General features: G+C 45.6%; 1 protein-coding gene across 2 annotated transcripts in view; it reads right to left on the minus strand.

Moving 5' to 3' along the window:
- Positions 1-84: 84 nt before the first annotated feature.
- gne (glucosamine (UDP-N-acetyl)-2-epimerase/N-acetylmannosamine kinase) overlaps positions 85-26,398 on the minus strand; it is a 31,861-nt gene continuing 5,547 nt past the window's right edge. For both annotated transcript variants that reach the window (XM_083655902.1, XM_083655901.1), the window contains exons 2-14: positions 14,891-14,962; positions 13,712-13,869; positions 13,252-13,498; positions 10,437-10,644; positions 9,786-9,938; positions 9,138-9,350; positions 5,713-5,800; positions 5,148-5,358; positions 4,414-4,543; positions 4,067-4,288; positions 3,710-3,892; positions 2,364-2,480; positions 85-1,991 (exon numbers count right to left, since the gene is read on the minus strand). In XM_083655902.1, coding sequence (XP_083512028.1) covers positions 1,756-1,991; positions 2,364-2,480; positions 3,710-3,892; positions 4,067-4,288; positions 4,414-4,543; positions 5,148-5,358; positions 5,713-5,800; positions 9,138-9,350; positions 9,786-9,938; positions 10,437-10,644; positions 13,252-13,498; positions 13,712-13,869; positions 14,891-14,944 — 2,220 coding nt within the window. In that variant the 5' untranslated portion in view covers positions 14,945-14,962 and the 3' untranslated portion in view covers positions 85-1,755. The remainder of the gene's footprint in view (positions 1,992-2,363; positions 2,481-3,709; positions 3,893-4,066; positions 4,289-4,413; positions 4,544-5,147; positions 5,359-5,712; positions 5,801-9,137; positions 9,351-9,785; positions 9,939-10,436; positions 10,645-13,251; positions 13,499-13,711; positions 13,870-14,890; positions 14,963-26,398) is intronic.

Here is a 26,398-nt window from a genome sequence, read left to right on the forward strand (position 1 = left end):
GAACCCTGTTCATAAGTCCCACTCAGAGGAAGAAGAAAAAAGGAGCGAAGGGAGGGAAAAAACAAGGCAACGACGTGCTAGTCAAGATGCAATTTATGTGTTGAACCTCATCTGTCATGATAGTGGTAATAAAAACATAAAAGTTCAGGACAACATAAAAATAATTAAACAAGTGAGACACAGTCAAACATAGTTGCGTTTGGCAGCATAGACTGACTCATTAAAAAGAAAAGAGTGAAACTGCATGCAACAATTCAAAAATGTAAACTGAAAGACCGGTTCAGGTAACGGTTTTGAAAATACTGAAATTCCTTCCTCACTGCACATGAAGCAGAGTTTTTGTTCCCACGTAAAAAGAAGTGTATGTATAAAACAACGTATTGAATTGTTTATATGGGCCTACATAAATAAATCCATAAAATTAAATAGAAATCTCCCTAAATAGTTACAAGGGATCATAAGTAATATTTATTCCAAACAAACCAGAAGTCAACACCAGATTGCCACATGTGTGTGTGTATATATATATAGAGAGAGATTTATATCATCTACACACACACACTATATCAAAACATCATAGGTTGAAACACAATATGGCTGCTGCATTTACTTTCCTCTTCCCAAAAGACCTTGATTATTATAGCTCACTCAGCTGTCACCTACGCATATTTTTAAAGCACTGGGATTTCTTCATTATCTTAAATAGTATCATTTACAAGAACAAAGCAAACACTTACTCCAACCAGACACATTTACATGGACATCTTGCCATACTTGCATGTTTTCAGACCCAGAATGTTTTGCACAAGAAAGGAAGTACAAGGAGAGAAGAGCGATATGGCAAGAGGGGGAGTACATGTTTCACAAATAATTTGGTCACGTCTAAAAAATGCTTTCAACAAAGCCACATCATACAACTTATATATAGAACGTATATGACTGCTGTCCTGTAGAGGCCATTTTGGCTTGAAGGTGGTGAGCGTTAGTTCCTTCGAAAGCTGCTGCTTGTTCGAAAATGCTCTGCAACTTTATACAACCATGACAGTCTTGATGCATTTTAGGAACAGATTTGGGCTATCAGGGGCTGGCCTATATAAAGGCCTTTGAAGACCAGAGTTTACCATCTAAACAGCAATTCAAATGATTATTATTGACCTGTGAAAGCGTCAGTCACTGGTTTATAACAGTCTGGGTCAACTCTGCCCAAGAGATTGTAGAACGATTGGCCCAAGCGCACGGCTACTTAAGTCGCAATTTCAGGGGCCGGTTACACAAAGCACCTTAAGTTAAGATTTTCCTTAGAGTCCGAGTTAAGGTGTCCATAAAATATACACAAAACACCCTTAAATCTTGTGCTTACATTTTCCTTAAAATGTTTAACCTTAAGGAGAAGATTTGAGGGTGTTTTGTGCAACTGATTTTATTTTATGGACACCTTAACTTGCACTAAGGAAAATCTTAACTTAAGGTGCTTTGTGCAACCAGCCCCTGGTATAGTAGCGGCAGCAACCAGGGGCTTCATCTAAGTAAATGTTAGCATAAAATCATCTGGTCTCAAAGATGTCCACCGTGACCGTGTCCGTGACATTACCGTAATATATGTCGCTGTCGCTGACTTTGGTTGACTCTCACTGGTGGGAGAATATGCTTGTGTTGTGTGAGTCCATCAGGGGGCAGTTACACATAGGACTTTTGCGGTCGTGTCTTGTCCGCGGCGGCCTTTCGCAAAGCAGGTGGCGGGGACTTTGATGCCCTCTAGTGTATCCTCCTGGTAGTATAATCTAACACCATGCTGGCTGCTCCCAGTAAAGCAGGCTCCTCCAGGTCGGAGGTGATGATCTGGATGCCCTGTGTGGAGGCCAGGGCTCTCTGGGAGATGACGTGCTGCACGGGGCCCAGGTAGTGGCTGGCCAGCACGCCCGACAGGATCACCAGGGACGGGTTGACCATGTGGAGGATGTTGACGATGCCCACGCCCAGCGCCGTGGAGGCTGGAGGGAGGGAGGGAGAGAAACAACATCACTTTCTCTTGTCATGCCGATAAAGCCAACTTGAAAAGGGCCTACGCTTTCCACACCAGCCATTTTGAGTGTCAAAGCAGTGTAACACAGGTCAGTAACAATAACAAATACTTATGCCCTCGTTGTTTTGTAAAAGTTTGTAGGCTTAATTAGTTAAGTGCACCCGGTTGGTGCCGATGTAATTTGCCTAAAACATGAGTTTTTTTTTTTTGAAAACTTTATAAAGCTACTGCAGATGAAGAAAGTCAACAGCCTGCCTGCCTGCATGTGTGTGTGTGGCGTGCATCTGTGTGTGTGTGTGTGTGTGTGTGTGTGTGTGTGTGTGCGTGTGTGTGTTCTGACCTGTGGTGAGAACAGCTTCAGCTTTGGAGTTGCCCAGTTTGGCAGCATTGATGAGATGGACAGCGGTGACCTGCTCCACCAGCTTCATGTCCATCCCCTCCACCTTCAGCATGTCCTCTGGAGGAAACACACAAACACACACAACACGTTACACATTACTAATACACAACAAGTCACATGCACATGCTGTATTACACCCACAGGTTCATAAGCGATGCACAATACTGGATTTTTTTTGACAATACTTTCCAATCCTTTTGGCTGATTGCCGATACCAATATAGGTACGCATTTTTCGCCCCACCCAATTTACATCAAGTCTCTCCTGTAGTGGAATTAACACATTATTATCCCTTTTCGTGATGGCCAACTGGCAGATGCAGACATAAATGCAATGATTCAAAATGTACACACACATTCACTCCACAAAATAAGAAAACTACTTCACGTAGATTATGTAAAACATGCAATAATCTTTACTTTCTATGTAACATTTTCTCTCAAACTACTAAACTGTAACATTAGTGTCATTCAGGTTAGCGTCATTCAAGTGTCATTTTAACGGTCTGTCATATCGGCAGAAGTGTTTGCAAGGCTTCAGTCCTCGATTAATTCAACAGGAGCCATTAATGTTGTTTTCTTTTGTGATTCTCATTTGATTGCAATCTATTTTTCATGTGGGGATCCTATATGAACTCGCTGTTTCCAGAGAGCTGATTGGTCAGAACAGTGGTCCCCAACCACCGGGCCGCGGACCGGTACCGGGCCGCAACGCATTTGGTACCGCGCTGTGAGCCGGTCAAAAAAATAAATAATAATAATAATAATAAACATAGGCTATAATATTATAGGTTGTGTGTGGTAGTTGAAACATAGTTTCAAGTTGACGTTTATTTATGTTTGTAGTTAAAACAAAAACATAACACAAAAGGCTGTTATTTACCCTTTGTCGCCACCTGGTGAGTAAATATAACTTTTTTTTCCCATGTATCTACCGGTCCTTGGCACAAAAAAGGTTGGGAACCCCTGGGTCAGAAGGTGGGTCTTTCATGGGTTTTGATCTTATCCTCTGAACTTAACCTGCCCAGGAGCAGGTTAGCCGTGCAGAATAAGTTGCCACTTGCCACGGTGATCTATCTCGGTAAGTAGTGAACTAGCGTCGTAGCACGGCAAACCCAGGGTTAAACCTGAAGTTACCTCGCTAAGCCACTAATCGTGCTTTGTGGTACAGGCCGCAGGTGAGTTCCACTGACATTACTTTTTCGAGGAAGCCCTGGCCAAGGAAGCAGCAATACAATTTCAACACAGTGAGCATTTAAAAGGACAGGTACACACACACACACTCACCGTCATGTAGTCTTTTGGCCTCTCTCTGTAAGGCCATGCCAGATGCGAAGGCCTCTATACATCCTCGGCTGCCACACATACACTCCGGGCCGTCGAATGAAACCACGATGTGACCCAGCTCGGCGGCGCAGAAGGTGCTGCCGTGGACCAGCTCGTTGTGCTGGATGATCCCTCCTCCGATACCTACACACACAGTCAGGCATGTTGGTCAACTCGGGCTCCGGATGACATCACACAGGCAAGATGGCAGCTCACGGAGACGAGATATTTCGGCTTCACTTTTGCATAGCACTTCTAATAAGCCACCACCGTTTGGTCAAATAGAAGTGACATTTGTGCACCCCGCCTCCTCCTCACCTGTCCCGGTGATGATGGTGACAAAGTTCTCCACTCCCTTGCCGTGGCCGAACTTCCTCTCTGCGAGCGCGGCGCAGTTGCCGTCGTTGTCCACCCAGACGGGCAGGTGCAGGTCGTCGGAGATAGGCGTCCTCAGGTCCACCGAGGACCACTCCTGGATCAGCTTGGTGGAGTGGAGCACCACGCCTTCCTGGGGGTTGACGCGGCCGCCCGTGGACACGCCTGACGCGGGAGGCAAGAGGTTTTTCGGTGGAGCAAATCAGAAACAGGATTTTAAGATGGAGATACAGTGTGTGTGTGTGTGTGTGTGTGTGTGTGTGTGTGTGTGTGTGTGTGTGTCCACTTACCAACTCCCAATATCCTACAGTTGAGGCGGACAGCATCCAGCATGGCTTCTTTACACATATGTAGTATGAGCTGGATCCTGGCCTCATAGGTCTTTGGATTTGGCTGTGTGTACTTCTTCACTATCTTACCCTGGACAGTAGAGGGAGGGGGAGAGAGAGAGAGAGAGAGAGAGAGAGAGATGGGGGAGTGGTGGAGGAGAAAGTATGCAAGTAAATACAAAGAAAAGGAGAGCTTAAAACAAATCAAGATTGACTGCATTTCATCATTGTATCCTAAAAAAAGCAAATTAAGATTAATTCAATTGGAGTAAAAGCAATATTTTTCCCAATGTGAAACCAATTTTTCAAAGCAATCAAATGCCATGGTAGATTAACGCAGAACTGAGGAGCAAGTCGAATTACAACGAAGACATTTGTTGAGCTTATGGGTGCCATGCAAATCATTTCTCGATACAGTGTATCAACACTGCCTTCAAAATTGGCTAATTTCCCCATGACCCTGTCCCTATGGTTGTTCTCTCTGTGTGCTCGACTGATAGCGAGGTACCTGAGGACAGCTGTTCATGTCATCTGGCAAACCAGCAACCAGGGACTTAGGTGCCTAGCCAGCAGAAAACCCAGTCAGACTATGTTGGAACTAATTCTGACCAACCTGGGGTCTCGTATCTGATTAAGATTTAGATGGACTACATGTGTGTCTGTCCATGTGAGAGTCTAGAGTCTATGCTGCTTACCCTCATGCAGACGATAGCCACTCTAAGGTTGGTCCCTCCCAAGTCGACGGCCAGAGCGCTCTGTGTCTCCAGGATGTGGTCGATGTCCTGGGAGATGTGGTCCTTCACCGGGGGGAAGCAGAAGGTCTTCTGGAGGGGCTTGTCCAGGTCGATGGTCCGCAAAAACTTGAGGATGCGAGGCACCGCACCGCCATCGCCGTAGATCTTAGAGCTGGCGGGGAAACATGCACTTGTGTTGGGACTACATAAGACCGTGTTCACACTATAGACCCTTCTCACGGGGGCCATTTTGTGTCGAAAAGGCAGGGTAAACACAGGTGCATGCAAAACACTAATGAGGGTTTCAAACTTCCACGATTGGAATTTGGAAACCCTCATTAGTGTTTTGCTTGCACCTGTGTTTACCCTGCCTTTTCGACACAAAATGGCACCCGTGAAAATGGCCTATTCCAACCACTAAATGTTTTAGGGGAGACCACCGTACATAATTCTGACCCAGATAATGAGGGCTAGGATGGATGAACAGAGGAGGACAAAGACAGATATAGATACAGATTGGTCTTACCAGGGGTATCTCTTTCCAAACTGCAGCTTCAGGGCATGGTGGATCTTATTCTGAGTGTCAGCATCTCTCACGTGGAGAACGTTCTCACCTGGCAGAGAGGGGGATGTCGTTAGCACAAAACCCAGACACACAAGCAGAGGTAGGACATTCAACAAGGGGACAATGGGAAAAAAAATGTCCCTTCTTCTTTTGTATTGCTTCTATGAAATAATGAATCTTCACGCAACTCCCAGTCCACAAGTTCAAAAATAAATAAATGTCTTTACCACCAACACAGACAACCCATACGCACGGGGAAGGGATAGAGAGACTGCATGAAATAGGCCACGCCCATCACGGGGGAAAAGCTCTCCATTCACTTCCATACACCAGCGTCACACCCATCGGTCACACCCGAGCTAAACAAGGAAGCCATTGAGAATTGGCGAGAAGAAAAATGTGGATTTAGCTGTCAAGGAAGTAAGTTGGAGTGCTCCTCTTCCATATATATGATCTTTGTGTGCAACACGTGACATACATATAGGAGAATGCCAGGATTGGGGGTGAGTTTTTGTTTCCCCCCGTTTTGGGCGTGGTTTCTGAATGATGGCGCGCTCTGCAGTGTCTCTATGGAGCATTTCAGTGGTTTAAGTGGTTTTCAATCGTTTTGCGTTAGTTTCTCAAAAATAACAAAATATATGAAGACAAGGCAAAGATGTTTAGCTTATTGTGAGAATACAGAAAAACTTAGGGCAGTTTCAGTAGGAAGAGAGGCGGTTGGAAATTAAACCTTTTAACATTAGCATCTTTATAGTGTTCGTCTTTCCCTTCTTTCTTCTGTCTTGAGTGTTGTGGCATCATGTCAGCTAAAAATTGATTGTGATTGCTTAGCCGTCATCACCAGCATCTCAGGAACATACGTGTGCTTAGCCGTCATCACCAGCATCTCAAGAACATACGTGTGCTTAGCCGTCATCACCAGCATCTCAAGAACATACGTGTGCTTAGCCGTCATCACCAGCATCTCAAGAACATACGTGTGCTTAGCCGTCATCACCAGCATCTCAAGAACATACGTGTGCTTAGCCGTCATCACCAGCATCTCAAGAACATACGTGTGCTTAGCCGTCATCACCAGCATCTCAAGAACATACGTGTGCTTAGCCGTCATCACCAGCATCTCAAGAACATACGTGTGCTTAGCCGTCATCACCAGCATCTCAAGAACATACGTGTGCTTAGCCGTCATCACCAGCATCTCAAGAACATACGTGTGCTTAGCTGTCATCACCAGCATCTCAAGAACATACGTGTGCTTAGCTGTCATCACCAGCATCTCAGGAACATACGTGTGCTTAGCTGTCATCACCAGCATCTCAGGAACATACGTGTGCTTAGCTGTCATCACCAGCATCTCAGGAACATACGTGTGCTTAGCTGTCATCACCAGCATCTCAAGAACATACGTGTGCTTAGCTGTCATCACCAGCATCTCAAGAACATACGTGTGCTTAGCTGTCATCACCAGCATCTCAGGAACATACGTGTGCTTAGCCGTCATCACCAGCATCTCAGGAACATACGTGTGCTTAGCCGTCATCACCAGCATCTCAGGAACATACGTGTGCTTAGCCGTCATCACCAGCATCTCAAGAACATACGTGTGCTTAGCTGTCATCACCAGCATCTCAGGAACATACGTGTGCTTAGCTGTCATCACCAGCATCTCAGGAACATACGTGTGCTTAGCCGTCATCACCAGCATCTCAGGAACATACGTGTGCTTAGCCGTCATCACCAGCATCTCAGGAACATACGTGTGCTAAGCTGTCATCACCAGCATTCACTGGTGACAGCCCATTTACTCTAGGGGAGTAGCTACCTGTACTCCATTTGTCTGGTTGACAATGAGTCTTTGAGTCATCTGTAGAGAAAATAAAGCTCGCACACTGCAGGGCTCCAGTTTAGGCGTTTTCATTTGACACCGGTGGGTTACGTTTCGGGCAGCCTGCCCTTCCTCAGGTGTCAAATAAAAACACCTAAACTGGAGCCCTGCAGTGTGCGAGCTTTATTTTCTCTACTATTCCTGCCTCGAGCTCTGCACCTGCCCTATACAGGTTTTGGATCGTGCGTGTCTCGCCTTTTTTCATGGATTCACACAATTCTTTGAGTCCTCTGCCCTCCCACAGTCTCTCTTTGCCCTGCCCAGCATTCCCTCCCTCTTCAGGTAGATGACCATCACCTGTGATGGAGGTTATCAAGGACGGACATCTCGCCCATTCTCCCTCTCCCTCTCTCTCTCTCTCTCTCTCTCTCTCCCCCTCCCTCTCCCTCTCCCTCCTTGGTATATTTTGGCTGTTGGCTTTCTATTTTATTTTATTGGAGGAAGCAACACCCGGACACCATACATGCTGCCTCCACCACCACCAGCAGCTTTGACACACAGAGACTTCCTACACATCCCATTGGTTTTCTTTGCTTTGTATTATTACGATAACATTTTGGTTGCTCATACATTTTGCTAGCTTGTCGGGAAGGGGGCTAAATAATGCTCTGAATTTACACTGAATTTTGGCGAGCGAAAAACGGCCATTTTCAAAGGGGTCCCCTTGACCTCTCACCTCAAGATATCTGAATGAGAATGGTTTCTATGGGTACTGTTAGGGCGACTCACCTTGTGTTGCACGCACTTTGTGTCAGAAAGGTGTCTTTCCCTTTTAAATAGGCTATGTTTTTTGTTTTTTTTACAATCAACTCTAAATCTAACTACGGTAATACAATTACTGTTAAACAGATACAAGAGTAGTGTTTTTATTATAAATAAATAAAAAGATTTAGAATGTTAATTGCCTATCAAATATAATACATCTTAATGTAATGCAATTTCGGATAACATCAACATTTATTTTTGGCCCAGGGTCCTCCATCCAAAGAATTTGGTTACCTGTGTGTGTGTGTGTGTGTGTGTGTGTGTGTGTGTGTGTGTGCGTGTGCGTGTGTGTGTGCGTGTGTGTGTGTGTGTCTTCCTACCTGTCTCTCTGCCTGTCTGTCTGCTTCCCAGGTTGTCTCTGTGTGTGTGTGTGTGTGTGTGTGTGTGTGTGTGTGTCTTCCTACCTGTCTCTCTGCCTGTCTGTCTGCTTCCCAGGTTGTCTCTGTGTGTGTGTGTGTGTGTGTGTGTGTGTGTGTGTGTGTGTGTGTGTGTCTTCCTACCTGTCTCTCTGCCTGTCTGTCTGCTTCCCAGGTTGTCTCTCTCTGTGTGTGTGTGTGTGTGTGTGTGTGTGTGTGTGTGTGTGTGTGTGTGTGTGTGTGTGTCTTCCTACCTGTCTCTCTGCCTGTCTGTCTGGTTCCCAGGTTGTCTCTCTCTGTGTGTGTGTGTGTGTGTGTGTGTGTGTGTGTGTGTGTGTGTGTGTGGGGGCATGTGTGTGTCCGTGTGTGCGTCTTCCTACCTGTCTCTCTGCCTGTCTGTCTGCTTCCCAGGTTGATGACGGGCGTGCCGAAGGCCCCGGCCTCTCGTACTCCACAGCTGCTGTTACCGATCATGCAGCCGGCGTGGCACACCAGCTGGATGAACTGCTCGAAGGGGACGTGCTTCACCGCCCGGAAGTTGGGGTGCCGCTCGATGCCCTTCTTACGCATCACGCGCACCATCTCCTTACTTCCTGTTCAGGTGGGGAGGAGAGATGGAGAGGGCAAAAACATGGGTTTTCTGGAAAACAACAGTCAAAACAAGGTCTAACCACTCCACTAGTCAGAATAAAATAACACTTTATTCAAGGAAATTATTGAGACAAATTGATTTCCATTCAAAACAGATGACATCTCAGCACATTGGTACATTTTTCACTTCTCGGAAAGAAAAGAAGTCTATGCCATGTTAAGATGGCTATTTTTCACAGTCTAAGTTGAAACAGGAAGCCCCCTTTTTTAACTTATTTACTAAGTTACTTAGAAAGTAGGCATAACATACTTAAAGTATGTTATGCCTACTTTCAAGTACTCTTTGCTTCTTATTGATATAACTTTCATTATGTTTTTACTACGGTTGAAGATCAGTGGGCTCTGAGTTTAAGATTTTCAGAGAGGCGTCCACTAACCGGCGTCAATATTGGGGAAGAGGATGAGAGTTTTTTTGTTGAAGGAGAGAAGGGCATCCAGCATCAGCCCATAGATCTTAATGGAGTTCTGGATGTCGGTGGTGACCGGGTGCTGCAGAGCCACGATGTAGTCATGCTCCTGCACGTTGTCACCTGCAGGATAAGGTGGTACACACACACACACACACACACACACACACACAAGCGCGCACACCCACACAATCAGATGTCTTCATGCTACTGTATCTATTGTGTTTACACTTCCTGTGACAGTACAGTACTAGTGAGCAGGTAAAACAGACAGTGTTTTGAACAGGAAGTCATAACACAACTGGGTCAAGTGGGTGGGGCTACATAAGGTGAATAGAAGTAGACATGCACAGCATTTATACCAGGGCTGCAACATATATCGTTTCAGCTTCATTATCGCGATGTGCGGCGCACGCGCAATAGTCACATGGCAGGACGTGTCATGTCAAGTCACAAAATTAACTCAAACCTGGTGCAACTTTTTTGCTGCTTGATACAAATGGAAAGCTCGCACAGCTCTTATTTTCCACGACTAATGTACAAGATAAATCTGTCTGATACAACATCGTTTACTCCGATATACACGCTCACTTAGTCCCTGTCTCCGTTTCCCCCTCTTACCTATCCAGGAGTGGATAATGTCCATGTAGTCCTCTCTGCGGTGCGCTGACAGCAGCTTGTCGTAGGAGGGGCAGCCAGCCAGGAGGATGCGAGAGTGGTCCTCGCACATGGCGATGAGGTGCTGTTCGGCGCTGCGTGTGCAACAGGCGTGGTAGTGGGCCAGTTTACTGATCGCGTGGCGGATGGAGTCATCGATAGTTCCACTCACCTGGGGAGGGTGGGAGGGTTACATTTTTGTCATCTATGTTTGGTAGGTGAAAAGAATATTTTTTTCCGATTGTGCTCTCGGAGAAAAAGTCTTTGTTAGTCTTCGGGATCATGCATCAGACAGGCAGACATATCTTTCAGTCTGCTAATCTTCTCACTGCGCTTCCCTTTCTCAAATACTCTGTGTGAGCGCCTGCTGTAGTCTCACGGCATCTGATTCTGTGGTACGCCAGCCGGAAACAAAAGGCATAGAGACAGTCCGCATGTCTGGGAACGCCCATACAGGCTCTAGGAACGCCCACAATAGACGCTGGGTTAGCCTGGGGGCGGGGTCAGGGTGGGGTAAATTCCCCCGTTCTATCCATTCAGCAAAGTTAGAATTTAGCGGATAGCCCAGCCCAGGCAGACACGATCGGGGATTTAACCACCGCAGTAAACGCACATCTGAGCAGACGTCTTGTGTTCTGCACGGTCCTAGAGTGGTTCAGATCTTATCTGCAAGACAGGAACTACTTTGTCTCCATTGGCAACTACACATCTGACCAAACCAAAATGACATTGACCCCAAGGATCAATTTTAGGTCCTGTCCTATTTAACCTTTATATGCTCTCTCTAGGCCTAATTATGCAAAAAAACAAAATAGCTTACCATAGCTATGCAGATGACACCCAACTTTACATAGCCCTCTCATCGGATGACTATGCCCCCATAGAGACACTGTGTCAGTGCCTTGCGCAAATTAATGATTGGATGTGCCAGAATTTTCTCCAACTTAATAAAGACAAAACAGAGATAATTGTCTTCGGCAAAAAAGAAGATAGGCTCAAAGTTACTGCTCACCTCGAATCCCTATCTTTGAAGCCAAAGGACCAGGTAAAAAATCTTGGCATTATTATTGACTCTGATCGAAATTTCAACTCCCACATCAAGCTTATAAGAAAATCTGCCTTCTATCATCTAAAAAATATAGCAAGGATTAGAGGCTATATGTCCAAACAAGATCTTGAAAAACTAATTCATGCTTTCATTTCTAGCAGGCTAGACTACTGCAACAGTCTTTTCAATGGTCTTCCCAAAAAAGCTATTAAACAACTACAGCTCATTCAGAATGCGGCTGCTAGAGTTCTAACAAGAACCAAGCTGAACACATTACACCAGTTCTCAAATCCCTGCATTGGCTGCCAGTAAATCTTAGAATAGACTTTAAAATTCTGCTAATAGTTTACAAATCTCTCAACGGGTCAGGCCCACACTACATCTCTGAAATGCTTCTACACTATGAACCATCCAGATCCCTGAGATCCTCAGGCACTGGTCTACTAATTGTCCCGAGGACCAAATCAAAACATGGTGAAGCCGCGTTCTCCCACTATGCCTCTCATAACTGGAACAAACTCCCTGAACACATTAGATCTGCCCCTACTCTGCCTATTTTTAAATCCAAGCTAAAGACCTTTATGTTTACTCTTGCCTTTAACTGCTACTAAACTACTGCCTCTCTCCAGCCCGGCAGAATAAACCTGTATTCGGCCTGTAATTATTATTTATTTTTTTTCCTGTACATTTCCAACAAATGGACTGTACATGTAATAATAATACTGAAGAATGCCTTGTAACTTATTTAAAACAGAAATAATGTTTCATGCTTGTTAATTTGAGTATATATTCTGTGTTTTTTTTTTTTTATATATGCATTGCTTTGCTGCTTGTTTTTTCAATTATTTTTTTGTAAAGCACCTTGAATTGCCTTTGTGTATGAAAAGTGCTATATAAATAAATTTGACTTGACTTGACTTGCTCTAGAACCCCCAAACCTGTAGTTTAGAGCCGCAGCACCGTCTTTTGGTGAGTCAACCCATGAGACATATGGGCGGTTTTACCCCACTCGCGTGCCAGCCGTTTAACATTTTGTGGGCGTTCCCACACATGCGGACTGTCTATGACGAGACGTGGCCTCAACCTACAGTATAGCTGCATTACCTTGCTGAGTCCTCAACAACCGGGTGACGGGTTTCAAAATAGGTGGCACCATGGAGATCAGCGTGACTCATACTTGTTAATGAGCTAGTGTTTTAGCTTAGCTAGCGTAGTACTGCAGCAGGCAGCAGACTTACCTAGCCAACAGCTAGCTAGCTAGTTAACGTGCTAGCTAACTCATCAGTCAGAATCGAATTGTGAAAAAATATTTGGCTGACAGTGTGGCTAATCAACAGGACAAAATACACTGGAGGGGCTTTAAGGTGATATCACCAGTGTGATGTTCATTTCCATACCTATGCTGATGACACAACTCACAATGTGTTGAGCCCTCAGATGCAAATGCCTTAAGTCGCTTGACCTTCTGCTCAGTAGACTGTTCCTGGACCTTCTGCTCAGTAAACTGTTCCTTGACCTTCTGCTCAGTAGACTGTTCCTTGACCTTCTGCTCAGTAGACTGTTCCTTGACCTTCTGCTCAGTAAACTGTTCCTTGACCTTCTGCTCAGTAGACTGTTCCTGGACCTTCTGCTCAGTAGACTGTTCCTTGACCTTCTGCTCAGTAGACTGTTCGGCAGATTTGGGAATGTGATTTAGATATTGCACCTATCTCAGTATGGTAATGTCCTCACCTCTCCTCCCTCCAGGTGGAGGATCCTGATGTTCATCAGGGCGGCGGCGGTTGCTAGGGCCAATGCGTCAAAGCGGTCGCCGTGGACAACCAGGATGTGGGGGCGGAGCCTCAGCAGGACGTCGGGCAGTTTGACCAGCGCCAGCCCCACACTCTCCACCATGGCCGCCTCGTCCTCCCCTCGCACTATGGTGTGCAGCTTGGAGCCGATGTCAAAGTCGTCCTGCTCGATCATACGAAAGGTGTTCCTGCATAGAGAGAGGCGGAAAAGAAAAACGAGAAGAACAGAAAGAAGAACCAGGATATTATCAGAGTTCCCACACCTTCTTAAACATCTAATTGAAGGACTTTACAGGCCCAGTTCCCTCAAATTCAAGGACCCAACATGGCATAGTTTGAGACACGGATCAAGGTTAATAATTACTGTTACTGGGCTGTAGAAGGCTCACGGTTGATCTTACCCGTAGTCGTCGATGAGATGTGAGCCGAGCACCACCACCTCCAGCTCAAACTCGTCAGGGTGGGCTTTGAGGCCGAACATGATGGGGGCCAGTTTGGAGTAGTCCGCTCTGTTGCAGGTCGCCACACACACCCTCAGCCTCCTCTTAGACTGTGCCAGCTGGAGGTCATCATCACACACATACACTAATAATGTTAGTTTGACTTCAGGGTTTGTACAGACAACATTATTTCACAATATTATTGTGAAATAATATATTACACAATATTATTTTTATGACTGTTCAGTCATAAAAGTGGTCCTCATTTGTGAAGATGATCTTGCTGAACACAAACTTTGATGTCTCATGAACTTTTGTTAACCACAGAGCTTATTTCATGCATTTAACCAAAGTCCTGATACTAAAATCCCATTGCCTTTTCCCCTTTACTCTATTGAACTAGTGCAGGTGAGATGTAGCTGAAGGCCAGAGAGGAAGGTTACATTCATTTATTTATTGCAATGGAGGTATTGTGCAAGAGGGTGCAATTCAATGTCAATTACGTGGTCCTAAAAATACTTCAACATACTTAAAAAAAATTTTTACAACTTTTCTTTCCCTGATTTTTTATCCCTTTTTATCCCCCGTTAGTGCTAATTTAAATTTATTTATCCTGGTTGCTGCTCCATCCTCTGCCAATCTGGGGAGAGCCGAAACTGGCTCCATGCTTCCTCCGAGACATGGGCAGTTAGCCAGCCGCTTCTTTTCACCTGACAGGGAAAGCTTCACCGGTAGGACATAGCACGTGGGAGGTTCACGCTATTCCAACGAGTTCCCCTCCCTCTGAACAGGCGCCCCGAACGACCAGAGGAGGAACCACATTAGCAACCAGGATATATGAAGGAAAGGAAACCCCCAGGGGGCACGGGGAGAACATGCAAACTCCACACAGAAAGGCCCTTTTGAGGTCCCCACCCGGGCGCTGGGCACTCGTGGACATGCGGACGGGCATTCCTTCAGCGCTCACAGCGTCCCAGGTGGGAATCGAACCTAGGGACCTTCTAGCTGTGAGGCGACAGCGCTTACCACTGCACCACTGTGCCCCCCTTCAACATACATCTTAACAGCCAACTACTGGATATAACACATTCCTTTTGACACCTTTACACACACACACACACACACACACACAGAACCTACCTGCTGTTGTTCTTCCATCATTACCCTCTCCATCTTCTCTCTGCTCCTCTGCATTCTCAGGTAGTACAGCTCCTACAGACAGAGACCAGAGAGAGACTGTTCAATGTACAATAATATGCCCTTTTCTGTCACTAGGGGTCTCACACAATAACAACAATAAGTGTGCTGCATACAAGTCTGGCAGGGCAAAGTCACAGGTCTCTCAAAGCTCACTGGAGGAAAGGGCACGGTATGCAAAGGTTCAGACCACACAAGCCCTACAGAAGACCGCAAATCCCCACCCAAATCTGTGGTGAAGCCTGACGCCTAATGGTGAAACGTGGGGTACTGCACTGGCCAAATGCTACAGTGTATTTAGCTTGTCTTGGTGGCAGCCAGGTGATGTCACCTTGTACACTATAGAATTCACTATAGAATCTATTTCTATAGAGTACAACTCAGGCACACAAAGACTATTGAAACACTGACAGCCTTCAGGCTCATCCCTTTGTGTTGTGAGGGGAGAGAAGGAGTGGTCCTTAACGTCACAGCAGGAATGTCTCGGGTTGGAAAGCATCCATGAGCAAAACATGTTCTTCTTCCCTTCCCAGGGTCACGTTGCACTGACCCATTTGGAAAATCCCCCGATCCCCCGACACCTGATCAAGTTCCTGTCTCAGTGGCAGACCTGAAAAACCAGGCTCTTGTAAAGGTAAAGTCCCACTGATTGTCACACAATGTGTGAAATTTGTTCTCCGCAGTTGACCCATCCCCTGGGGGAGCGGTGAGCAGCAGCGTGCGCCGCGCTCGGGAATCATATGGTGATCTAACCACCCAATTCCAACCCTTTGATGCTGAGTGCCAAGCAGGGAGGCAAATGGGTCCCATTTTTATAGTCTTTTGTATGACTCGGCCGGGGAATCGAACTCACGACCTCCCAGTCTCAGGGCGGACACTCAGACCACAAGGCCACTGAGCTGGTAACATCCTGTGGCTAGCCTACATCTTGCTCAAACAGTCGACTCGGTCTTCAGCAGTCTACTTGTCTTCAACTACTCAGTCTTCAACAGTCTACTACTACGACTACTACTGCCTCACTGAAATCTAATGCTGGAGGCTGTAAGCAAACCTTCTCCAACTCAACTGTGATCAATCCCACATCATTGGTCCCAAATCCCTCACCAAAGACACCCAAAACTCTGCCTCACCACCATCGACAACTCCACCCTGTCCCCCTCCCCACACATCAACAACTCCACCCTGTCCCCCTCCCCACACATCCACAACTCCACCCTGTCCCCCTCCACACACATCAACAACTCCACCCTGTCCCCCTCCCCACACATCCACAACTCCACCCTGTCCCCCTCCCCACACATCAACAACTCCACCCTGTCCCCCTCCCCACACATCAACAACTCCACCCTGTCCCCCTCCCCACACATCCACAACTCCACCCTGTCCCCCTCCACACACATCAACAACTCCACCCTGTCCCCCTCCCCACACATCCACAACTCCACCCTGTCCCCCTCCCCACACATCAACAACTCCACCCTGTCCCCCTCCCCACACATCCACAACTCCACCCTGTCCCCCTCCACACACATCCACAACTCCACCCTGTCCCCCTCCCCACAACTCCACCCTGTCCCCCTCCACACACATCAACAACTCCACCCTGTCCCCCTCCCCACACATCCACAACTCCACCCTGTCCCCCTCCCCACACATCAACAACTCCACCCTGTCCCCCTCCACACACATCAACAACTCCACCCTGTCCCCCTCCCCACACATCCACAACTCCACCCTGTCCCCCTCCCCACACATCAACAACTCCACCCTGTCCCCCTCCCCACACATCCACAACTCCACCCTGTCCCCCTCCACACACATCCACAACTCCACCCTGTCCCCCTCCCCACACATCCACAACTCCACCCTGTCCCCCTCCCCACACATCCACAACTCCACCCTGTCCCCCTCCCCACACATCAACAACTCCACCCTGTCCCCCTCCCCACACATCAACAACTCCACCCTGTCCCCCTCCCCACACATCAACAACTCCACCCTGTCCCCCTCCCCACACATCAACAACTCCACCCTGTCCCCCTCCCCACACATCAACAACTCCACCCTGTCCCCCTCCCCACACATCAACAACTCCACCCTGTCCCCCTCCTCACACATCAACAACTCCACCCTGTCCCCCTCCCCACACATCCACAGCTCCACCCTGTCCCCCTCCCCACACATCAACAACTCCACCCTGTCCCCCTCCCCACACATCAACAACTCCACCCTGTCCCCCTCCACACACATCAACAACTCCACCCTGTCCCCCTCCCCACACATCAACAACTCCACCCTGTCCCCCTCCCCACACATCAACAACTCCACCCTGTCCCCCTCCCCACACATCCACAACTCCACCCTGTCCCCCTCCCCACACATCTGGAACCTTTGGAGTCTTTTTCGACAGCAACCTCTCGTTCGAACACATAAGATTCCCAGAACTGCCTTTTTCCACCTCAGAAACACAGCCCGTCTCCTCTCCATCCATCACTCTCCTTCTCTGCTGCTGAAACTCTGATCCATGCTTTCATCTCATCCTACATTGACTACTGCAGCATTCTATATGGCACAACATCCAAACTCCTCAATAAACTCCAGTACATCCAGAACTCTGCCGCCCGTCAGTCTGCTGCTCACCCACACCCACTCCCGTGACCCCTGTCCACCATAACCTCCACTGGCTCCCCGTCCCACAATGCATCCTGTTCAAAGTCCTCCTCCTCGTCAGTCCTCACTCACCAAGTCCTCCATGACCAGGTCCCCTCCTACCTGTCTGACCTGCTCCACCACCACCATCCTCATTCTTCTGTTGTTTGTGTATCGTGAATGTGTTGCTTTCTTGACCTTTGGTTAAAGCCCCTTGTAAAGCGCTCGATAAGACGGTTTTAACTTGACAACAATAACAACCGTCACATACATAGCTGAGCGCACGCAGGCTGATATTCGGCTCATATTAAATGTTAACGTTAGGCCGTGTCTCCGACAGACACAGTTACAACGTAGCCTATTTCGGTCTTTATGTCTTGTAGTAGTTAGTAGTAGTAGTTGTTGTTGTTGTTGTTGATAGTTGCCATAACAACCACCCCTGTCGGAAAGACATGCACACGATGGGTAGTAGGAAGCGCTCCGGAGCTAGCCTGAGAGGCTAATAAAAGCTACATGTTACAGAGTAAGCTGACTATCAGTACGTTATTGCACGCATAGGCCTATCTTTACATTTAAACATATAGAAAAATAACAAATATAAATAGAAGTAGGCTATGTCAGTTCTTTCCCCTGAACAGCTGAGAAAGTGGACACTGTAAATAGTTAGCACTGTGAAGCTGATACAATTCAGGTGGCGGCAATGCAACATTTATTTAAAGATGCCAACCGCCACAAAACACAGAAGAAGAAGCTGAGAAAAAGGAAGTGCTGTGGGTTTGCAGCTGGTGAAAACAGTCTATAAATAAAACGTATTATTATTATTATTATTACTTTGAAGCGGGCAATAACCATTATGAAAAAATGTAAACAATGCCTGATATGGCATCAAATTTAACTACCCCCCTTGTTTCTAACTCCTTACCAACTTCCTGGTTGGTAAATGTGGGAGCAGCAGCCGCTGCAGATGATTGGAGTGGTGCCTTGACCCCCTGTTCTCTGCTATGTTGATCAAGGCCTAGAGTCAATATTGGTGAGCAAGGTCTTCCAGGCAGATGTGCTGTTCCTGTGTTGTAGGACAGACTGTGTCATCGGCTAAGATGTGTCTTCCAAAACACAGACGGAGCAGAGCAGCACCTCCACCCTGCAACTGTGGGAACAGCAGGCAGCCGCAGATACTAGTACAGTCAGAGCAGATACTAGTACAGTCAGAGCAGATACAGTCAGAGCAGATACTAGTACAGTCAGAGCAGATACTAGTACAGTCAGAGAGCAGATACTAGTACAGTCAGAGAGCAGATACTAGTACAGTCAGAGAGCAGATACTAATACAGTCAGAGCAGATACTAGTACAGTCAGAGAGCAGATACTAGTACAGTCAGAGCAGATACTAGTACAGTCAGAGCAGATACTAGTACAGTCAGAGAGCAGATACTAGTACAGTCAGAGCAGATACTAGTACAGTCAGAGAGCAGATACTAATACAGTCAGAGCAGATACTAGTACAGTCAGAGCAGATACTAGTACAGTCAGAGCAGATACTAGTACAGTCAGATAGCAGATACTAGTACAGTCAGAGCAGATACTAGTACAGTCAGAGCAGATACTAGTACAGTCAGAGCAGATACTAGTACAGTCAGAGCAGATACTAGTACAGTCAGAGAGCAGATACTAGTACAGTCAGAGAGCAGATACTAGTACAGTCAGAGCAGATACTAGTACAGTCAGAGAGCAGATACTAGTACAGTCAGAGCAGATACTAGTACAGTCAGAGAGCAGATACTAGTACAGTCAGAGAGCAGATACTAGTACAGTCAGAGAGCAGATACTAGTACAGTCAGAGAGCAGATACTAGTACAGTCAGAGAGCAGATACTAGTACAGTCAGAGAGCAGATACTAGTACAGTCAGAGCAGATACTAGTACAGTCAGAGCAGATACTAGTACAGTCAGAGCAGATACTAGTACAGTCAGAGCAGATACTAGTACAGTCAGAGCAGATACTAGTACAGTCAGAGCAGATACTAGTACAGTCAGAGCAGATACTAGTACAGTCAGAGCAGATACTAGTACAGTCAGAGCAGATACTAGTACAGTCAGAGCAGATACTAGTACAGTCAGAGCAGATACTAGTACAGTCAGAGCAGATACTAGTACAGTCAGAGCAGATACTAGTACAGTCAGAGCAGATACTAGTACAGTCAGAGCAGATACTAGTACAGTCAGAGCAGATACTAGTACAGTCAGAGCAGATACTAGTACAGTCAGAGAAGATACTAGTACAGTCAGAGCAGATACTAGTACAGTCAGAGCAGATACTAGTACAGTCAGAGCAGATACTAGTACAGTCAGAGCAGATACTAGTACAGTCAGAGCAGATACTAGTACAGTCAGAGCAGATACTAGTACAGTCAGAGAAGATACTAGTACAGTCAGAGCAGATACTAATACAGTCAGAGCAGATACAGTCAGAGCAGATACTAGTACAGTCAGAGCAGATACAGTCAGAGCAGATACTAGTACAGTCAGAGAAGATACTAGTACAGTCAGAGCAGATACTAACACAGTCAGAGAGCAGATACTAGTACAGTCAGAGAGCAGATACTAATACAGTCAGAGCAGATACTAGTACAGTCAGAGAAGATACTAGTACAGTCAGAGCAGATACTAATACAGTCAGAGCAGATACAGTCAGAGCAGATACTAGTACAGTCAGAGCAGATACAGTCAGAGCAGATACTAGTACAGTCAGAGCAGATACAGTCAGAGCAGATACTAGTACAGTCAGAGCAGATACAGTCAGAGCAGATACTAGTACAGTCAGAGCAGATACAGTCAGAGCAGATACTAGTACAGTCAGAGCAGATACTAGTACAGTCAGAGCAGATACTAATACAGTCAGAGCAGATACTAGTACAGTCAGAGCAGATACTAGTACAGTCAGAGCAGATACTAGTACAGTCAGAGCAGATACTAGTACAGTCAGAGCAGATACAGTCAGAGCAGATACTAGTACAGTTAGAGCAGATACAGTCAGAGCAGATACTAGTACAGTCAGAGCAGATACTAGTACAGTCAGAGCAGATACTAGTACAGTTAGAGCAGATACAGTCAGAGCAGATACTAGTACAGTCAGAGCAGATACAGTCAGAGCAGATACTAGTACAGTCAGAGCAGATACAGTCAGAGCAGATACTAGTACAGTCAGAGCAGATACTAGTACAGTCAGAGCAGATACTAGTACAGTCAGAGCAGATACAGTCAGAGCAGATACTAGTACAGTCAGAGCAGATACAGTCAGAGCAGATACTAGTACAGTCAGAGCAGATACAGTCAGAGGAGATACTAGTACAGTCAGAGCAGATATGTCTGTATTGATGTCTTTTTCTGTTTATTGTGAAGCTCATTTATAAATGTAGGCTATCTGAGGTAGGCATTCTTTCACTTTTTATAGCCTATCACTGCTTAAGACCTAATTGGAGACGGTCTGGTCTGAGTTAACCGATCTTATTGCTATTCAACATAGGTATTTGCCCCTATTTATTGCCTAAAATGAGCCTTATCTATTTAAAATATGTATTTCTAAATGTTTGATAAATATATAGACTTCCTAATTATTGACATTTTCTATGCATCATTTAGAGGCTATGCCTTTCAGAAGTAATTGTCTTGTGACAGAGCTGCAGACCCGCCTTCACGTGTGGAGTTTTGATTGGCTGTGACAGAAGAGCCACTCCGTACTTCATCATGTCTGTAAACTATTTGTTTGAAAAAGGTCGCTGAGCGAAACGTCACAAATAAATCCTCTTTATTGCAAGTTGGCCGTGTGCCGTGCGGGACTCTTTTCACATTTGGATAGACTTTGTCCTCCTTGCCCTACGCACCTGTCCTGTCCCGGAGAGACTTTGTCCTCCTTGCCCTACGCACCTGTCCTGTCCCGGAGAGATGCGGGAAGTATGTGGATTATCAGGTGAGTTATCAAATTACTTTCCAGGGAATTGATGTCAACATCCAGCTATGTCAACCAGGAGGAGGATCCACCTACTGTATCAGCTCAGATCAAGCAGGCTATTGTGTAGCCTCACCTGTTCGTACAGCCTTGAGCCTTGTATCATCAACTATGATCTGTGTGGAGCAACGCTGAGTCCAAACAACACTGCATGCAGGGAACAGTAAGGGCCTTTCAGATGGACAAATGCATCCCTGTTATTATTGGCACATTGTTTGGTACATTGACGATGGGTGTTAGCGTATCCAACATGGGCGGTGCGACGTCTGTAGGAAGCTACAGTCAGAAGTTTGTGTAGATTTGAGCACGGTTCACATTTCTTCTCCCTGCTGATCTAGGCTCTGCTAGGAGTATTAGATAACTCTGCCACTTGATCTGAGCATAACCATAATGGTCCTATTGTTGGAGTTTACTGGGGACCGGAAACAGAAATATGCAGACACACGAAAATATGATGTGTAAAACAGTAGATATAGACGTACTCAATCTATCTTGTCCTCCTTAAAGTTCATAGTGAGGTGTTTTATCACCTGTAAGTTAGAGCTGCCCTGCCACGATTAATCGATTAGTCACATCACATGTGAGATGTCACATGTGACATCCAGGCGCGGACTGCATAATCGGGCACGTCGGGCAAATGCCCGGTGGCCTGGCCTGGCCTGCAAAAAAAAAAAAAAAAAGTTTTTTTTTTTTTTTGGTGCCCCCAGTCAGGCCACTCACTGAACAGCAGGCCAGGCGCTGCCTACTGGTTTACTAGTGGTTTTATTACTTTATTCACGGTTAAAGTGGGTGCATCTTATTGTAAAATTGGACTCGGCTCAAATTGGGCTTCAAACGGCCCAAATCGGGCTTCAAACGGCCCAAATCTGGCTTCAAACAGCCCAAATTGGGCTTCAAACGGCTCAAATTGGGCTTCAAATGTCCCAAATTTTTCGTCGGTGCCCTATGGACGCCGGCACGCGCGTCGGCCTATATCGGCCTGGCCTGCTTGCTATCTAATGCCCGACCTGAATTAGAATCCCAGTCCGCCCCTGGTGACATCACATGTGAGATGTCATACATACATTATATTATACATTAGGGGTGGGGGAAAAAATCGATTCACCTAAGTAGCGCGATTTTTAATGTCACGATTTTTTTAATCGATCTTTTATTCCAGAATCGATAATCGCAAAAAAAAAAAAAATCTGAAGTAATAATTACACTTCAGGGTTAAAGTGGGTGCATCTCATTGTAAAATTGGACTTCAAACGGCCCAAATATGGCTTCAAACGGCCCAAATTGGGCTTCAAACGGCCCAAATTTCACACGCGTCGGCCCATATCGGCCTGGCCTGCTTGGTATCTAATGCCCGGCCTGAATTATGATCCCAGTCCACCCCTGTTTTTAACTATATCGCCCAGCCCTACTCATGATATATAATATACAGTCTCTAGTGTATGATTCAACTTTTCCCATGTTCTAATCTAGTGTAAAAAAGCAAACAAACTGAAAAAAGAAAAGAAAAAAATAAACAAAAATCGCAATAAATTGTAATATCGAATCGCAATAATCGTAGAATCGCAATACTTAAGAATCGCAATATAAATCGAATCGGCACCCAAGAATCGTGATAGTATCGAATCGGGAGATAAGTGAATCGCCACAGCCTTATTATATACATCTATATATACATATATATTAGGGGTGGGAATCACCAGATGCCCACGATACGATACTAAAACGATACTTGAGTCACGATACGATAGTATTGCGATATCGCCGATATCGCGATATATTGAATATTGCGATATTTCGATATATTGCGATTTCTTACTTTTTCAACTGCAAATGATGTCCCCAAAGGAAAACTTTGTCAACATCTGGTTTATATAAGAAAATTTTTCCAGTCTGTACATCTGACTTCAACCATTTTATTGCAGCAACATTGTCAAGTAGACAGACCAACAACTTTCATAAAGTCATGTCATAGTTGCATGCACCTGACAAACTGAACTGTTTGTTACAGTCTACTTACAGTCCAGTATGGTGCACTGGATGTGTGTGTGGACTACTGTACTTAGGTAGTTTTTGAACAATGCAACTTCACTTCACTTGCACAAAACATCTTGTGCAGCCCATTGAGTAACTGGGGAATTTGTAAATTACTGTTATGACAAAACTGTTACTGTTAAAACAAAATGGAAATATGCTACCGTTTGTTTACTGCCGGCCTTGGAACGAAAGTTTATAGCAGCCCGGTGGCCTCGCATGGCATGCATGGCCTGCAATTTTTTTTTTTTTTTTTTTGTGTGTGTGTCCAATATTGATACTTGGCGTCCAAATATCGATACAATATCGTCAGGCAAAATATCGCGATACTATGGTGTATCGATTTTTTCCCCCACCCCTAATATATATACCGTACATATATATACATATACATTCAAAATATATATATATATATATATATATATATATATATATATATATATATATATATATATATATATATATAGTGAATTAAACTTGAAGACACGGGTGTGTGAATATTTTCCGAGAGTGTAAATTAAAGCATGTACGTTTTCAGTTGTTTTGCTGAAATACCCTGATATGTGTTGTGTTGTTAACTCTGTGCAATCTACAGGTGTCAGATTTGAACCCTTATTCTAGCAGGCGATGGGATGAAGAACACCGTCAACACAGCCACACAGCCTGGGGGAGTAGTTGCAAGGGGAGAGAGTGTGTTACACTGCCCCAGACCATCACAATGCAACCTTGTGCTGGAGCTGGTGGTGTTGAAGTGCCTTGCTAAAGGGCACATCAATGGTACAGGACAGGCAGATCAGCTGGGAAAATAACCCCCGGTTTCCTCATGTGATCTGGAAATCTGAACCAGCCTACCAGTCACATGATTTAGCCCTATGTCACATGATTTAGCCCTATGTCACATGATTTAGCTGGCCCTATGGTGCACTGACGGCCGCTCATCAGGTGTGTCGGCAATGGGCATGCATCGTCAATTATCCCTTTCACAACAATAATTACACTTAACAGCTGTGGAACCTCCCAATGGAGAACTTCATTGAATAACTGCTGATTTATTTCGCAGGCATTCATTTAGTTTGACAGTAATTGAGTTGATTTGGGTTCATTTAGGTTGTGGTGGACCAGTGATGTCATTCATGCACAAATGACATCACTGGTCCACAACTTAACTCAAATCAACTCGCAATAACTGTCAAACTAAATGAATGCCTGCAAAACTGTTTACAGTATTCGCTTTTCGGATTTGCGTGAATTCATGTGCAAAATAAATCAGCATTGTTCTCCTTTACCATTGAATAGGTGGAATGGATCATCATTAAAGAGTTGTTTTGTTTTGTTTTGTTTTGTTTTGTTTTGTTTTAGTGTTCTTTAATGAGCTCAATGCTGTTGCTTTTTTAATTCCCACCCTGACGACTATACATTCTTGGGGAAAGCTTTGGAATATTTTGGCTAGCCTGGTAAAAACCACCCTGATAACGTGACAGTGTTGTGACCTCGCATTCTGTTTCGCTCTGAAATAACTTTGTCCGAAACTTAGGCTGCTGTAAAACACATTACTCCATCATCATTTCTGACAATAACTGATATATTATTTGTGTTCAGGTCAGGATAACCCAGACTACTACTACTACACACTAACCCAAAAGGCTATGTGACAGTAAGGATGTTGATGTTACTGCCATGTGTAGTCACCCCCGAAGGCCCATTCTGAAGCAGGAAAACCCTGTATCACCATCACCCTGAAGAACACATGTTAGTTCAATATGATGACATGATTCAGTTGATTGTAACTGGTGCTGCTGAGCTGCCTATAGATACTATAGCCAACTAGCCAAGCAACACCTATAGCTCTCTGATTACTACACCATTCACCCTGTCACCACACTGACTGAATGGATGGATGAATGTAAACTTCCAAACGGGTTTGTCCAACCTTCCCTCAACATGTGATGTGGCAGGAAAGATTTCAAGCTACAAACCACATAAGGACCTTTGTTTACAGTCATGGTCTGTTTAAGCTACATACATGCACACGCACACGCGCACACACACACACACACACACACACACACACACACACACACACACACACACACACACACACACACACACACACACACACACACACACACACACACACACACACACACACACACACACACACACACACACACACACACACACACGGCAGTCCGGCACTATGGTATGGGGGCAGGGAGCGAGGGAGGCGTGCAGGAAGGAGAGGCGGAACAGAGACACCGATAGAGACAGAGAGACATAGACAGAGAGAGAGACAGAGAGACACAGACAGAGACAGTCAGACACACAGACAGGGAGAGACAGACAGAGAGACAGAGGAGGAGAAACAGATAGAGACAGAGAGAGACACACAGAGAGAGAGACACACAGACAGAGAGAGAGAGAGACACAGACAGCGAGAGAGAGACACACACAGAGAGAGACAGAGAGAGACAGACAGAGAGAGACACAGACAGAGAGAGAGAGAGAGACAGATAGAGAGAGACACAGACAGAGAGAGAGACAGAGACAGACAGAGAGAGACACAGACAGAGAGAGAGAGAGAGAGACAGACAGACAGACAGAGAGAGACACAGACAGAGAGAGAGACAGACAGACAGAGAGAGAGACAGCCAGATAGAGAGAGACAGCCAGATAGAGAGAGACAGCCAGATAGAGAGAGACAGAGACAGATAGAGAGAGACCGGGGGAGAGGAAGGAAGACAAGACACAGACATAAAATAGGAAAAG

Source organism: Poromitra crassiceps (genome assembly GCF_964638095.1).
Source record: "Poromitra crassiceps genome assembly, chromosome: 19".
NCBI lineage: Eukaryota > Metazoa > Chordata > Actinopteri > Beryciformes > Melamphaidae > Poromitra > Poromitra crassiceps.